Raw genomic sequence first — 15,957 nt, forward strand, 5'->3', positions numbered from 1 at the left:
ATTCTCCAAAAACAAGTGTATTAATAACATAAAACCAGGAAATTAAGGATCTTATTTCTTTTTTTTAAATCATAAAGATAGTGAAAACAAACATCACCTCCTTTTTAAGCAGTCCTATAAATGAGTGGATGAACGTTCCTCAACTGCACCATGTAAGAGTAAGAATCTTCCAAGATCCTCTCTTTCCCCAAACCAGCTTCTAAGCATAGTTAAAGCACTCATGGTGTTTTTTTTTTTTTTACTGAAAGCTTTAGGAGTGCTCACCAACCTGATGCGCAAAAAAAACAAAAAACAAAAAAGAAAAGAAATGAAATGAAATAAACTCCCATAAACTCTGTAGAATTATCTGCATATTATGAAAGCCTTGATAGGCTAAGAACAGTGGTTACACTGCCAATCAGACATTGGCTAAAGTCACTTCAAGCAGGAGGACACAGGTTAAGAACAGCAAGTGGGAGGAGACTGAGACAGACTGCTAAGCCACGCCCCCTTCCTCCCTGCCAACACATTAAACCTCCTCCTCCTCATCATCATCATCCTCCAAGTCACAGAAGTCGATGGATGGTCTGCTGTCCTCCGCCTCATCTTCATCAGATTCTGCGTATGAACCTTTGAGTCCAAACATAAGAGATATGCAGAAACATTAAAAACCAGAAGGGGAAGAGGGAGGATGAAGAAAAAAAAGCCAGAAGCCACCTTCTGGTGGAGAATTAAACCGAAGCAAGCATTTTTAACATCAAGGAGACACTGGTAATTCCTTCTATGCATTCAACAGCCAATTATGAATCACTATGTTGGTTAAATAAATAAACAGATGTAGTAAATGCCATGCAAATAAATCTTAACATTTGCTTACACTTTTAACTTTATCCAGTTTTTTATTTTTAAACTAATGCAAATTTTTGCTTAAGTAATACAAGCACCAGAACAAACACTAGGTTCTCATCAATACTTACCTATGCTTTTAAAAGAAGTTGATATCGATTATATCAAGATTAATATACATGAACTGACCAGATTTAAGGGTTTTATGATGCAGTACCAAAATAAATAATTCATAACATACTTTCAAGATTGTCCATGTGCTCGTGTAGAGTTCTCGCCAAGTTGAAAAACTGAGCGAGAGAGGGGAGAACGTTTTCATTTTCGAATCACAACAGCTTATAATGAACACTTTCATATTGAGTGACGCACCACAAGAGTCAATGCACTGAACTTGGACACGAACTAAAGGACAATGAACAAAGCTACAGGAAAGATGCAGAAGTCTTACCCCAGCATCATTTACTGCACCCAGGACATCAGAAAACCTCTGCTCACACAGGTGCAGGAGCACCACCAGATACAGCCCACAGCTGATGAACTCATACTCCGACTGAGGAATCAAACACACAAATATGAAACTAAAGATAAAATTTAAAATATAATTCATGTAACTCAGGGGTGTCCAAACTCTGTCCTGGAGGGCCGGTGTCCTCCAGAGTTTAGCTCCAACCCTAATTAAACACACCTGAAGCAGCTAATCAAGCTCTTACTAGGCATACTAGAAACTTCCAGTCAGGTGTGTTGAGGCAAGTTGGAGCTCAACTCCGCAGGACACCGGCCCTCCAGGACCGAGTTTGGACACCCCCTGACTTAACTGATAGACGTGACATTACTTGCTTAAAGTCTTTAAAGATGTTCCTTATTCCACAGACTCAGTAAGGAGTCTGATCAACAGTGATGGGATTTTAAGCAAATACTAGTTCTGATTCATTGTTTTTCTATATAAATGTGCTAGACCGATGTGGAGCTCAAGTTAAAAAGTTAAACATTTCTAGATTAGCATTTTCCCCTCATTCCTTGACCCTGTGTTTCACATTTTTTAATGCAAGAATGCATTCTATGTGAATGAATCTGGGTAAGTCAGTTTACACCAAGACAAACGCTCCGGGTTACAATAAACATTTTAAATATAAATGGACTACTAATGCATCTGATCAGGACAACTCGAACGTTGACATGCTTGTCAGTTTGTTTGTTTGTTTTTTTAAACCGAGAGGGGTTCATATGAAAGCCCATTTCCACCACTGAATAAAGAACAATAATAAATTTTTTTTTTTTTTTCCGTACAATTCTGACTTCTTAAAATGTAGAAATATAAACTCACAAGTGTGAGTTATAACGTCAAATGCTGAAGGGGAAAAAATACTGATATTTTCTCAGAATTGCGAATCTCACAATTCTGACTTAACTCACAATTGCATGGTATAAAGTCAGAATTGCGAGATATAAACTTGCAATTTTGAGGGGGGGGAAAAGAAAAAAAAAAAAAAAAAAAAAAGTCAGAAATGAGAGTTTAAATCCTGCAATTAAGTTTCTCTCGTAATTGCGAGTTTATATCATGTAATTCCGAGAAGAAAAAAAAAATTGCAAGATAAAAAGTCACAATGAAAACTATGGCGACTTGGTGGCGCTTATAAAAAGAGCATACAGTGAATAGCAGAGGAAGAATCCAAAACCGATTCTTGTGCCTCTGAACTGCTGTATTCAGCATAGTTTGATAAACGCCATAGCAAATATAAAAACCTCAACATCTTTTTTTGAAAAGATGCAAGTCTGTTTGACTTCCTTTCTTCTTTGTGAAAAGTGAGGGTAAGTGTCAGAAGTGCTGCTTTTTGGTGTGAACAGGCCTTAATTCCATTTAATAATTCTTGTTCCTCAGAGATTCTTTAAAAACCATAACCACACAAATCTGTGTACAGGCAAGTATGTTCTGACCTTAAAAATAATAGGTAATCTAAACAATGTGCTTTATTGTATACATATTGGGTTGACACACTTACCCTTTCATGAGTTCTGTAGAGCTCATTGATGTCAAAGTTCTCAATGTTCAAGTGCAGTTTTTCCTTACAAAGTTCACAGGTAGTGATGGCTTCCAAGTTAGAACCTGTGTATGAAAGTGCACATGTACTCAATATGAATGGAAAAATAGCTGCATTCATCTCTTATTAACAAATGTAGCCCTCAAGTTTTTGAACCCCAGTTTACTCAAGTATTCTCAAAGTAAATAATTTGGTACATAATTAAGGTAGTCATTCTGAACTCTACAATGCACTACCACAGCATTCTTCCATAATGGCTTGTAGCCTCCTTCCTCAAATGTCAAAAGTTCTTCAGAAAAGTAAAAAAAAAAAAAAACAGACAGTTAACAAATGAGATTCTTCACGACTTGACATTTCAAACGTGTGCTTTTTATCAGTCTGCTTTCACACTGTGTTATGCATCAGTAGTCCTGAACTGCAGGAAATGAACCCCAAATCCTCCTTGTCCATTCTCGGTGCACATCAAACAAATGAATATACACTAATATAAACACCTAATTTACTCCTGCCCTCAGGAAAAGACATCCATACCAGAGCTGATTTTGGAGCGGAGCCATTTCTTAATGCAGTCCTGGTGCACATATTGCAGGCTTCCGGTGCACTTGCAGGGCTGGATCAGAGGGTTGGAACGCGACTGCTCCCCCATCTGACAGATTCGGCACAGATCACCTTCCTCCTCATCGGAGTCCTCCAACAGCAGGCTAAAAGTAGGAAGAAGGTGAGGTTACAATCAGCAAATTAAGTTATGAACATCTGTTCCTATTACACCAAGGGTGCCCAATCATTCATAATTTAGACCCATTTCTACTTGACCACAACTGAAGCAGCTAATCAGGATTACTAGAAACTTTCAAGCACATTTTTGAACTTTTCTTTCTTTTTTTTTTTTTTTTAAATGTTTGAATACATCAACTAATGCTTCAATTGTTTTGCAACGAAACCAATTTTTTGTTGTGAAAGATGCGCTCGAATTGTTTTGGATGCCATTAAAATGAATAGCACTACTAAAAACTGTTTAAAATCATGTATGCATTTACTGAAAATCCAAGTGCTAATTCTTTTAAAATGACCAAGTTCACCTTAAAATTACCATAAACAAGAAAATTACCACTGTTAAAACGTGGTCACATTTACCATTGTTGCGTGTTGTTCTTTTAATCTACACGATTGGGGATTATGCGTGAGGGCAAAAGATTTCCCCACGCAACGGATTCAAGTTGCTGCACTGACCAACAGAAAGCAGCTTGATTTAAAAGCGACTTCTGTGGGAATTCATACGTGGCTACATTCTTGACAACTGACTTTGTCTATGTAACTATACCTTTACTTAGGGCTGGACGATATGGCCAAAATTTATATCACGATACACTTCTGAATTTCGGTGGATACGATATACTTACGATGTCGATATGAACAATATTTTAAAAAAGCCTCAGAAAAACTGCAATCAAAAACCCTTAATAATAACGGACACATGCGCGCCTAATGTATGACTCCTGTATGTCACTATAATAGCCTTTACTTTGACTACAACCGTCATCCATCTAAACTTCGCTACAGCGACACAACACTGCTTGCTTCATATAAAGCCGAAAGCGGTAGTTTGCATATTATATGCTAATGCAGCGGTCGGGTGTTTTGAGTCGCCGTTCAGTCTGTATTTCACACAGCTCGATGAGAAACTGCTTCAGCTGCTCCGAAACAGTTATGTATGATGCTTACACCCAGGGTGCGAACACCGTGTCTAGCCCGGACGCGAGCAGTGAGACGTGTCGTGACAAAAGACAGCAGAACCTTATCATCAATACCGTCTACACTGAATGCGAAATCCCCAACAGCAATCGGATTCCCCGTTCTATTTCTGACGTAGTTGCTCTTTGCAACGGCCACTTTGTTGCTTCAAGCAGTCACATCCGTATAGACACGATGTTGCGCCGCACAGCATCCAGTGTAGGAAATATCACAGATTATAATCAATGGGCTCTATTGTCTTTTTTTGCTTCCACTCGCTTCCTGTGTAGACACGGTGGCATGCTAATCACTTTCACACTAAATATACTTTAAAACAAACACCAGAGACCGCTTAGATAAAGGTTTAACATGCTGAACGCTAACCTAACATACAGGCCTAAATATAAACCATAAATGTTTAAGAATCACTTAGGATACCTCCGGGCGATTCACGATCAGGTAGATCAACCTGATCTGAATGCCAGAAAACTACTAATTGGCCAAACTGCTTCGTTTGACTTTTCGGAGATCATCTGCTCTTCCCTGTGGATTACCTCTGACCTACTTTGATCTGAATTTCTGCATATTGAATTTTAGAATATTGAATTTGATGTTCTGAATTTCCTCTTCATCTTGAAAACTTGAAGCTGTATTTTTAAAAACTGGGTATTTGCAGTCAAAGAATTCAGAACAAAAAATTTGCTATTTGAAAATGCATGTCTATAAAACTCTGCTATAAAAAAAAATTCAGTTGTGTTAAATTTCAAATGTTCAACATTCAACTAAAAAAAAAAAAAAAAAAAGACCACTGTTAAATGCCACATAATGTTCAGTTTTGATAAATGCCACATTCAAAATTATACAATACAAATTCAAACAGTTTTGTCATATTATAAGCTCCAGAGTTGCTGCAGAAAATAGAAAAAAATAAAAATAAAAAAAGGTGTTGCTAGAAACAGGCTTATTGAATATGCTAATTAATTCTCTGCCAGCAGGAGGCGCTTTTGGAACAGCTGTACACAAAGCACTGGTAATGTATTTAGAAATATCGGAAATGTTTAAAAATCATATCTCCCTTAATGAAAAAAAAATATCGCGATATATTGATATTGAATTATTGTCCAGCCCTACCTTTACTGTAATTTTTTTTCACCACAATAACCAAGTTAGAGAATTAAAATTGCCCTCTGACCTCTCCTGAATCTTTCGCAGTCTCTCTGGGTCTCTGGAGGGGGCGGGCTTGTCTTTCACCTGTTCATCAGTTTGACTCCTCCCTTCTGTTCCCACTCCCACACCAATTATCATATTCTCAGGCATACGGAAGAGCGGGCTGGTCATCACCCTGCCCATGCCATGGCTCCGTCCTGCCAGATGGGCTCTGTCCTGCAGTAGCGACACAGAGAGCCCCGAGGCTCCAGCAGAGGGTGCTGCTGTGGCGCCCTCTGAGGACTCATCTTCATCATCGTCATCATCATCATCATCTTCACAATCCGTGCCCCGGTCAGGTGTTTTACGGCCATCACGGTCACCAAGAGGGAATTGGGGTGAACGATGAGGGTCCATGCAGGTGCTTTCGTCACGCCCTTCCCTCCTGCGACGAGAGAACAGTGGGGTACAGCGGTTCCAGTTCAGCCAGGACAGGCCAGCCGGAGATCTGAGCGATTCTTGTTCATGCTCTATTACATCAGCTCTCTCCTGGACGGGAGCGAGAGATGGTCCACGTCTGCGCAAGAATGAAAACGCCTGAACGGGGTCAGAGTTCCTCAACTCTGCTTCCAAATTTTCTCTGCTGACTAAAGGAGGGACTTCAGAGGGTGGGGCTTCATCTGAGCTTGAGTCATATGACCGAGAATCAGAGGCAGAGCTGACGGTAGAGTTTGACTCCTGACTGGAGCGTCGGGAGAAAAGCCGGGATAGCAGACGCCTGGTTGTTCGCCTGCCATCCGAGTCACCGCCATTCTGAGCAGGAAGTGGAGTGGGGGCGGGGCTAGAGGGCGGTGGGCTGGAGCTACAGCCAGTAAGGGGCGTGTAAGGGGTGGAGATCCAGGATGAGAGCTGGGATGGGTCCGAGACAGAGGCGGAGGTTCTGGTGGAGCTAGAGCGTGGCGTATCACGAGAGAACGGACCAGACTGGTAATCTGAGGTCAGCCTGTGGGAGCTGCGCTCCAGAGGAGAAGGAAGATACTCGGCTGAGATACGGCGACTAGATGAACCATTCTCTCTGTAGGATGCATACTGGCTCTCTTTGGGTCGAGCACCTTGTGCATAGGTGGAGGTAACATGCTCCGAACGGTCTGAAGCACAAAAAGAAAGGTAGAGTTACCATGATGGGCTACAACATAATGCATTAGACCAGTGGTTTTGGACCAGAGACCATTAGACCACAGTCTCTACTAATGAGCTGATCAGGTGTTAGATTAAGGAGATTTTTAACTCGTCTCCAGGTACAGGGCTGAAAGCCACTGCAATAGGCTACATCCACATTCATTTGGATATCTTGAAAAACAGCATTTTAGTTTCAAAACACCCTCAGTTCACACTAGCATTTTTAAACATTTTCCGAAAAGTTGCTCGTTATATAAAATACTGTAATATAATATAATGTTAGAAGAAATGCCAAGATATCAGCAATAAAAAATAAAAAAAAAAGTGAATTCTGCAACAATAGTTTGCAATAAAGCATTACCTTCCCAAGTGTTCATAAAAATAAAACCGCCACTTTTGGGGAAACAGAAATGGCCAGATAACCAGAATAACATTTAGGATGCTTTAAAACTATTGGCCCAATCCAATGCAAAATTTTCAGTCACTTTAAAAAAAAAAATGTTGTGTCTTTGTACTGAATTTTACATAACTTAATATTACATTATGAACAAAATAATAAACTATAAAGCTCAAGCAAGCATTTTATTCAGTTTTCATTCCGCATTTTTAGGCAATATCCCAACATTTTTATAAAAATACCAGTACAGAAAATGGACTACAACAGCAGGACTAGACTGGTAGTGGATGATTGTGTCGGTGTAAATGTGAATATATGTGTGCACATACACAGTGAAGATGTCAGCCCACTAGGCCGGTAACTAGACTCCCTCAGTGAGGTCAGTCCTGAATCCCCCCTCTTCTCCAAATCTCTGCGGGCCCAAAGACCCTCTGATGGAGTTGTCGAAGATGAAGAGGATGATCTAGATAAAGGACTGATGGAGGATTTCCATGAAGAACCTAAACACAAGAACAATGCGTTAATCCACCATATATCCATACATTGATAAGACACCCAATATTAACTATAGCTACAACATTTTAACACTTAAATATTTTTGCAACTACTTGTTACTGTGACATACTTCCTAAAGTGGAGTAGGAGCTGGCAGGTTTAGATGTGGAAGGGGATCTGGAATATGCTGCTCTATTTGTGTAGGAAAGTTTTGCTCGTTTAGACTCGCTGTCTTGGGATGTGCCAAGAAGTCCACAGTAGGTTCCCGGTCTTCTCTCGGAGTCGGTCTAAAATGCAAACACACAAACAGAGGCAGTCAGATGTCATACATGTCTGGGTTGGTTACTAAACGGACTCCAAGATTCTTGGGCTGTTCACGTCGCAAAAGAGCCTTCAAATCAGATTTTTTGGTAAAATTGTGGTTACGTAACTTTGAATGCATGTAAATATCACAACAAATTTCATACTTGATTCACAATTATGTTGTGCTACTTTATAAAACTAAAAGAACTTTGGACATCCAATCTTATATCTATGCCGTAGCATTAGACACTTTCTCATGGTTTAAAATATGTTATGCAATTAATGCAATTCTTCTTCTTCTTCTTATTATTATTATTATTATTATAATAATAATAATAATAATAATAAAACCCCTTTATATAACTTGCATACACATAAAATTTATACACAAAATATTTACAAGTCTGCCTCGGTCCCCACTGGCAGATTCTGTCCATGTTCGATCACAGGAAGATGACGAAGACAGAGAGACAGGATTCGAGAGCTTCCAGTTAGAGTGACGGCTTTCAGTTGAATTGTAACCTCTTGTTGAACTCAGCAGACGGGAGCTCTAGAACAGACAGGAAACATGAGAAATTAACACACAACATGTGAACGTTAGAACATGTGACAGGAAGAGACGCTACCATCATTGAGTCATTCAACTACCGTTTGTTCTACATCATTAAAAGAGATACATGAGCCAACATTCAGACTTAAACAGCCAAGCACAAAGCCTCTGCAAATAGTTTTCTTCCTGAAGCATATGGGTGGTTTGCTGCTTTGTTATGTTGAGAAATCCCCTGTGGCAAACTATATACGGATGAGCTGATGGTGGCTAACGTTGTTTAATGTGCACTTCAACACTGTCTAATGTAGTGATGTAGCCAAGTTCTTAGATGTGATCTTCAAAACACATTCTGGGAGTCAAAAACAACTCTGGAAGTTTCAGTAATTTTATCTAGCGAGACAGACCTTGACAGGTTGACGAGATACACCAGGGCCAGGAATCTAGTGTGCACTATAAAAAGCCCAGTGAACCAAAGCAGTGTAACACGAAGACCTTTCCAGAGCCCCAGCAGTGCTGCGGAATATGAGATGCTAATAGAGATAGCACACTAATCTCCATAGTGCCTCTCTCATGCTTCGAGAATCTTCATGAAGTTTTACTGACTGAAGGGGTGGAGAAAACAAAACAACTTACACAGTAATGAGAGGAAGATAAAGAGAGAGGAAAAAAGAAAAAAAAATCCCTTGGGTAAATATTTTGCTATATATTGGAGAGAGCCAAAAAAATAAATTAATTAAAATTAAATAAAACAGACACTATTACAATTGTTAATAACAACAATACTAAATATTAACATCAATATTATTATTGATAACCCCCAGAGACCCAGCATAACAGAACTGTAATGATTGCATAAAGCAATCAAATACCAAATTTTCACTAAATATGGGTAAAAACTACACGTAACAGTAGCCGACACTCTGAAATTTATCTACACTTCTGGTGGGGGAAAAAATTGCATATTAACTCCTTTAGCTTACTAAAGTCACGCAAAACAGCACTGACCAGATGACAATTCTTAACACTTTTACAACAAATTTATCTAACTTTTCTATTATATCATATACATGTGTATAAACTCAAACTAGCCAAATATCAAATCTCAATCTGAAAAAAAAAAAAAAAAACTTGGTGTGGGTTCAACGTTTGAAATATTACAAATTATATAACCTTTATAAAACCAGACAAATGTATAAAAAACAGAGAAACTATAATGCATAAGTGACTGTAAAATATGCATCTGAGTGCAAGAGCAGCATTTTGAGATTTGCTACCGACTTTTTTTTTTGCTTGACCATCTGGCTATTTTTATTTTTTTTTTACGCAAACCTGGCAATCCTTATATTGGGCAAAAAGCCAGCCTACTCAATAAGTGGTACAAAAATAATTAGAATCTTTTCCAGCCATTTTCTGACCATTTTGTCAAAGTCTCATTAATATTTTTTTAATTCAACTAAAAATCACCACATTATATCTAAAATATGCTTGTTATAAAAATTACCGTTTTTGATTAAGCTCAAATAATGAACCTTCATTATTTTTCAAGACTGCACCATTACTGGTTGAAATATTAAATTTTTCAACAACAAAAAAAGTGTTCTGAATTATTGTGAATAGACAACTGAGGTGATATTTTGCAACCCTAACTGCACATTGTTGTATTTTGCCAAAAATTTTAGGCAAAATTTCTTACTTTTTTTTTTAAATTCCAATTTAAATTTTGCCTAAACAAAACCGTTTTTAGAACTAATGGCTTCATATAGATAAAATGAATACCGATGCTTAGGTTTCTTAGGGATACATATCATTGCCCCACATGCTTCCATTTAATCTAAAAGAAAGAGTCAAAGTTATTTTCAGAGGTAATCAATATTAAACCACAGATGCTGTCGACAGAACTACAAAATCTGTATTGAACCCGAAACACTCCTTTAACTACGCTGGGTTACATAGAAAAATAATATGGATTTCTGGGTGACGGGTTCAACAGAAGGGGCTAACGATTCAGTGATGGCAGTCCTCTACCGAGAGAAACTTAAGCTGCACTACCTGTGGATGTGAACGCAAACACTTACGGAAATGAATGGGTCACTGTAATACCTGATAGTCTGAGTCTAATTTGACAGAAGCTTCTCTGCTAAAGCGATCTCTTCCCAAGATGCTCCCTCTGCCATAGAGCCGACTCGCACTGAGTGCTGAAGATGAGGAGGAGAGGGAGGAGGGCGATGACAGCGAGGAAGAGCTGGAGACAGCAAAAGGAAACCGACGAGACTTCGAATCCATCTCTAAACTGCACCCTGAGAGACAGAGAGAGACACAATGTTACAGCCGCACACCCATGACAGCAGTCACCGCTAAATTCCACTTAAAAACAGGACTGGTAATGAGATGTTTCAGGCATGTCTTTAGTCATGTACTTCCATAACCTGTCAAGCATTACAAGTTGCCTCCAGCAGTATGATGGTTTTAGAGACATAGTTCACCAAAAAATGAAAGATTCTGTCATGTACTCACTGTCGCATTGTTCCAAACCTGTTTGACTTACTTTCTTACGGCTTCAGACACCATTCATCGTAATTACATGTTAAAGAACTATTAGCACATTATTAAAGGTTTGCAGAAATGAACATTCTGTCATCATTTACTCACACTCATGATGCTCCCAAAGCTTGTAAGCCTTCCGTTCACCTTTGATACATTATTAAAATATATTTGTAATATTATCTCAGCAGTATTTCCCCAAAACTCTCAAAAGTCCATGCAACCAAAATTTGTATGCTTCAAAAAATAAGTACACCATACAAATGGCTTACAGCACTTTAATCTATTTATTAGAGGAACAGATTTTAAATTTAGGCTTTTATTTAAATATAAACATTGATCAACGCATTGAGCACACATCAAATATGGTAAACATAAGCTCAAACATTTTGTTTAAAATGTGAAAACCAATCAAATTTGTTATTTCTTGTGCATCACGCAAGCAAGCCACTGTGGTTGAGCTTCTGTTTACTGTATTTGATGTGCTCTGTATGTGCATTAAACAATGTCTAGAAGTAAAAACCAAAATTATATCGGTTCTTCAAAATGATTGGGTCTTTTCAAAAGACTTACACCGCTCAATTCATTTGGATTAGTTCTACAATCTCCAAGTACTTTATTAAGTGAGCACATTCTGGTTGCAGGCTTTCAATGGATGGACAACAATTATGGATCATTTATAAATAATATAATCATTTATATTCCAAAGTCTTATGGGCTTAATGACATGGTGGTGAGTAAATGACGACATTTTAATGTTTGGGTGAATGATTCCACTTAAATAAGAAGCTTTATTCTCCTGTTTCGTAAAACAAAGTCATATGGGTTTGGAACATCATGAGGGTGAGTAAATGTCTACTTTTTTCCAATGCATTAACCTTCAAAATACTACAAGTATGAGTGACAATGACAAAAATGTGAATCTGAATAATGTTTTACTGCCATCAAGAGTAGAGGAGATACACTGAAGAAAAACAAAAAGCAAAACTGGTTATTATCAGTCTATTGGCCCAGAGAAGTCTTAAATGCCTGACATTACCAATAATCAGTAACCCTTGGAATACAAAAGCTACTGGCACTGACACACAGACAGTAACGGACCACCTCAAGCTGTCATTTTATATCATAACACATTTTCCTCCCCTCAGTAAACCTGCATACACCTCTTCCTACAGCACCCTTCATCAAGCCCTCTATAAATACCCACCCCTCTACAGTAGAGTATCAAAATAGCACCTTCCTGCAATGAAAGCTCTCTGCTGTATGTCAAGCTTTTTCCAAATCACATTTGCCAAGTGAGAACACTGCTAAACTTAACCTGAAGGCACCAAAGCACTGCTTCAGTCAGGTGTCAGACAGAAAAAGAGCAAGTGAGAGAGGGGCTATTGCAGGCTTAAGCCTGTACTTGAAATATATACTAGTTTAGATAAAGAATGTTGTTGAGAACATATATAGTAGGCCTCAGTTTTTAGACACTTAAAGCAACAATTTTATTGCATCATATCATATGAAGTGGCTTGCTGCATCTCTTGCATCATTTTAAACTTTCTTCTGAATATCTGTGCTGCTCTCTTCCACACAACAAAAGTGACCAAAAAAAAAAAAACTAGCAACTTCTGCATAATGGCTCCAAAATATTTGGAATATATGACCGCTTTCTTTGAGGATGAGACCAAAATTTGCCATGGCCACTATTCACATTCATTTTATGAAAATGAAAAGCTACGACAGGCTAGTGAACTTCTCCTTTTCTGTTTGACAGAAGCAAGAAACTCATGGGTTTCAAAAGACAAGACTGTGAGGAAATAAGCATCCATTTTCTTTCAGGTTATTTTTAATAGATCAACATTTGCAAAGGTACTAAAGGTGAATGACAAGCAGAATGAGAAATACATTAACATCAGGGCGTGTATGTAACAAAAGGCAGAACAAAAAACACCCGCGTGAAACCCTGTGGCTTTGTTTGCCGATTATGCAACCAGTGCTGGAACATTTTGTTAAACCCAGGCTTGTACACTCAACAAAAATCACAAAACAGCACACTAATAAAATGAGGAGCCATTTTAAGTTAATGCCTCTATGCAGCTTCCTCATCTTGAGGTTTCGAAATGTGTTTAGCACATATGTGCTCTTCCTTGATTCCATGTGCATCAGTTAGTACTTAAAATATTTGTCAAAGGGTGCAAATTTGGACTATTTTGAAATAGATTCGAGATTACATTTATGGTCCAAATTTTCGATAATAACAGTGACCTGATAAATGTCTCTCTGGTCTCCAGGCCACAATGTTCAAGTCCTTTTTGTTGCACTTGCATGAACTTGAAAGGACACAAACAGCGAAATTTTGATTGTAAACCACAGCTGATGCATATCAAACAGGTGAGATGTCAGTGATTTGCAATAGCTCTCGGGTTACGAACACATTAAAAAAACAAATAGCTCGCAGAGGAGGTAAACACGGAGTATTTATCCTGTACAAAAGCTTTTGCTCCAATAAATCAGACGGATTTAACTCAATGCATTCGAAAAAGGACGTTCATGAAACGCGCCACTGACCCGTTAAACTAGACGCTCTAGGTTGCATGTCATCCCAGGAGTCAGTCGTTAATAAACCAGCACTCTGCCAGATGTCTAGGCCTTGTTTTTGTTAGCCAGGACACTTCGTAACTACACCAAGAATAAAGCTCGCTGGGTAACAGAATGCAATTAAATCGTAAGCGTTTATATTAACACTCAGCAAACGCTACCCGTTAAAACGCACCAATTTCTCCGTGTTACAATGTTCCGATTGGCATCACTTCCGTGTGAACTCACCTCTGATTTTCCGTCTCTCTGCCTTTAATATTAATGGCATCCGTGTGTTGATATAGGGAGGGTCACGTGGTTTAAAGTGTAAACGGACACCCGCAGGAAACGCGTACGTTGCTCACGGCGGCTGATTGTCAGCTGCCCCAGCCAATGAATGACAGTGTTGCGAAATACGCCCCGCCCTCTTTTCTCTTTAACATTGATATGCTGCACGTAAATTACATAGACAATGTCCATGGTAAATTATACATGTGTTAGGTTGTAAAATCCAAAATAAAATTAGAGGTTCTTCTCGAACATCTCCACTGGCTCTATTCAGCAACTTAGCATTTGCAGATGATGGAAAATATATAAATACAAACTTCCCTGAAACCGCTTGCGTTTATTTTTTTACGTTTTAGTTAACTCTTATCACATTTTGGTGTTCAAGTGTTCAAGACCTATTTTAATATTGGTGAAAAAAAAATGTATTTCTTTGATACACAAATGATCTTGGGGAGATAATGTAGGCTAGCCTATAATTTAATTAGGTGTATTCTTTTTATAATTTGAAACCCCATTACATTTAAACTTATATGAAAACGAATGCAATATATATTTTTCTAAATTCCATGTATATAAAAGTAGCCTAAATTTACTAATACACAACTGAAAACACAACTACAGTGAAACCAGACAGTACACTGACAGTATCAAGAGACTGTTTAAAAAATAAAACATCAAGACTTTAAATATTTTTAAGCTTTATTTTTAATTGTTTACACTTTACTCAGAATTGTGTCTACATGTTGCACATTTACTCTTGGTCCCCCCCTTTTTTTCCTGTTATTTGTTGGTCATAGTGTTGTGTAATGTTGTTCACTGAATAATTCAAGTTATGTTGTAAAATTTAAAAATGCAGGTGGCATACAAAGTCAGTAATGTGAAATAAATCCTGGTAGATAATTGTAATTTTTCTAGCAGCATTCAAATGTAAATAAAATTAAAATATCAATTCAGTAGATAAAACACTCAACTGAACAATATTTGAACAAAATGGCATATGTGAAAGATTTATTGTGGTTTTTATAGCTGCTTTTCCGGCTATTTGTTTAAATGTCCAGTAGAGGACGGCATAATGCATCTGATACAGTAATAACCGCACCGTTTCACTTGTGTTTGCTCACAGCCACATGGCATTTGTTCTGTCACTGTGGTAATTAAAATATTGCGAAGCGTGAGAATAAGACATTAATTTGAACAACGCAAACAAAAATGTTGCTTTACAAGTTACAATGTCTTAAAATACACTAACTATATTCATAAAGCTATTTGATTAACTGAGGCAAACAATTTGTCATTGTGCACACAAGCTTAGAAAGAAGAAAAAATAAATTTCTGAGTCTGGGAAGACTGATAGCTGATACAAAATGCATTTTCAATTGCATCCATCTTTTGACTGAACAGTTAAATTAATTAAACAGCAGGCTTTTTGACTTTATTTCTTGAGAATATTAAATAAATTCTTTATATTTGAGTCATTGATCATGGCCAGAGATAAGCTACTTAAGAACTACTTTATTTAATAACTGGTTTACTTTACAGAAGTCCACCACTGTGTACTCAAATCCATTTTTAAAGAGCAGGATGAGTGGAAACATCTTTAAAACACACCCTGATGTGCACATATGGAAGAGCGTTTTATTAGAAGCCAGATTTGAAGCCTGCCTAACAGAGGAAGCGCTCTCTTTCACTCTTAATCCTTACATGGTGACAAAGGCCCTATAATGAAGAGGTCACCATCAGAACAAAGACTGAACACAAGCACCACCCCCACCAGTGTTTGCCTTGTCCGTCTGCTGTCATGTTCGGCCTCCGACCGGTGGATGACTGGATTAAGGAAGGGTTCTGAGGTTTATGTTTGCAAAAGAGGAAGGAAGCACTTTACATGGGTGCCCAGCGTT

General features: G+C 38.1%; 1 protein-coding gene across 1 annotated transcript; it reads right to left on the minus strand.

Moving 5' to 3' along the window:
- Window positions 1-239: 239 nt before the first annotated feature.
- On the minus strand, window positions 240-14,102 carry LOC107677578 (E3 ubiquitin-protein ligase MARCH7-like). Its single transcript, XM_016472512.1, has 11 exons — window positions 14,021-14,102; window positions 10,766-10,962; window positions 8,516-8,665; window positions 7,943-8,099; window positions 7,647-7,817; window positions 5,788-6,889; window positions 3,396-3,565; window positions 2,826-2,929; window positions 1,274-1,375; window positions 1,067-1,115; window positions 240-609 (listed from the first exon to the last, which is right to left on the minus strand). Exons 1-11 carry the CDS (start codon window positions 14,058-14,060, stop codon window positions 509-511), a joined length of 2,343 nt encoding a protein of 780 aa, XP_016327998.1. The 5' UTR covers window positions 14,061-14,102; the 3' UTR covers window positions 240-508.
- Window positions 14,103-15,957: the final 1,855 nt, after the last annotated feature.

Source organism: Sinocyclocheilus anshuiensis, unplaced genomic scaffold (assembly GCF_001515605.1).
Source record: "Sinocyclocheilus anshuiensis isolate Anshui unplaced genomic scaffold, SAMN03320099.WGS_v1.1 scaffold472, whole genome shotgun sequence".
Classification (NCBI taxonomy): domain Eukaryota; kingdom Metazoa; phylum Chordata; class Actinopteri; order Cypriniformes; family Cyprinidae; genus Sinocyclocheilus; species Sinocyclocheilus anshuiensis.

What these genes read in the sequence shown, in the direction of transcription:
- LOC107677578 (XM_016472512.1), bottom strand. Translation starts at nt 14,060, where the DNA reads ATGCCATTAATATTAAAGGCAGAGAGACGGAAAATCAGAG. An exon ending in AATTAGACTCAGACTATCAG is followed by an intron (nt 8,666 to 10,765) that starts GTATTACAGTGA and finishes TGTCTGTTCTAG; the next exon opens with AGCTCCCGTCTGCTGAGTTC. An exon ending in TCTACAGAACTCATGAAAGG is followed by an intron (nt 1,376 to 2,825) that starts GTAAGTGTGTCA and finishes TTGATTCCTCAG; the next exon opens with TCGGAGTATGAGTTCATCAG.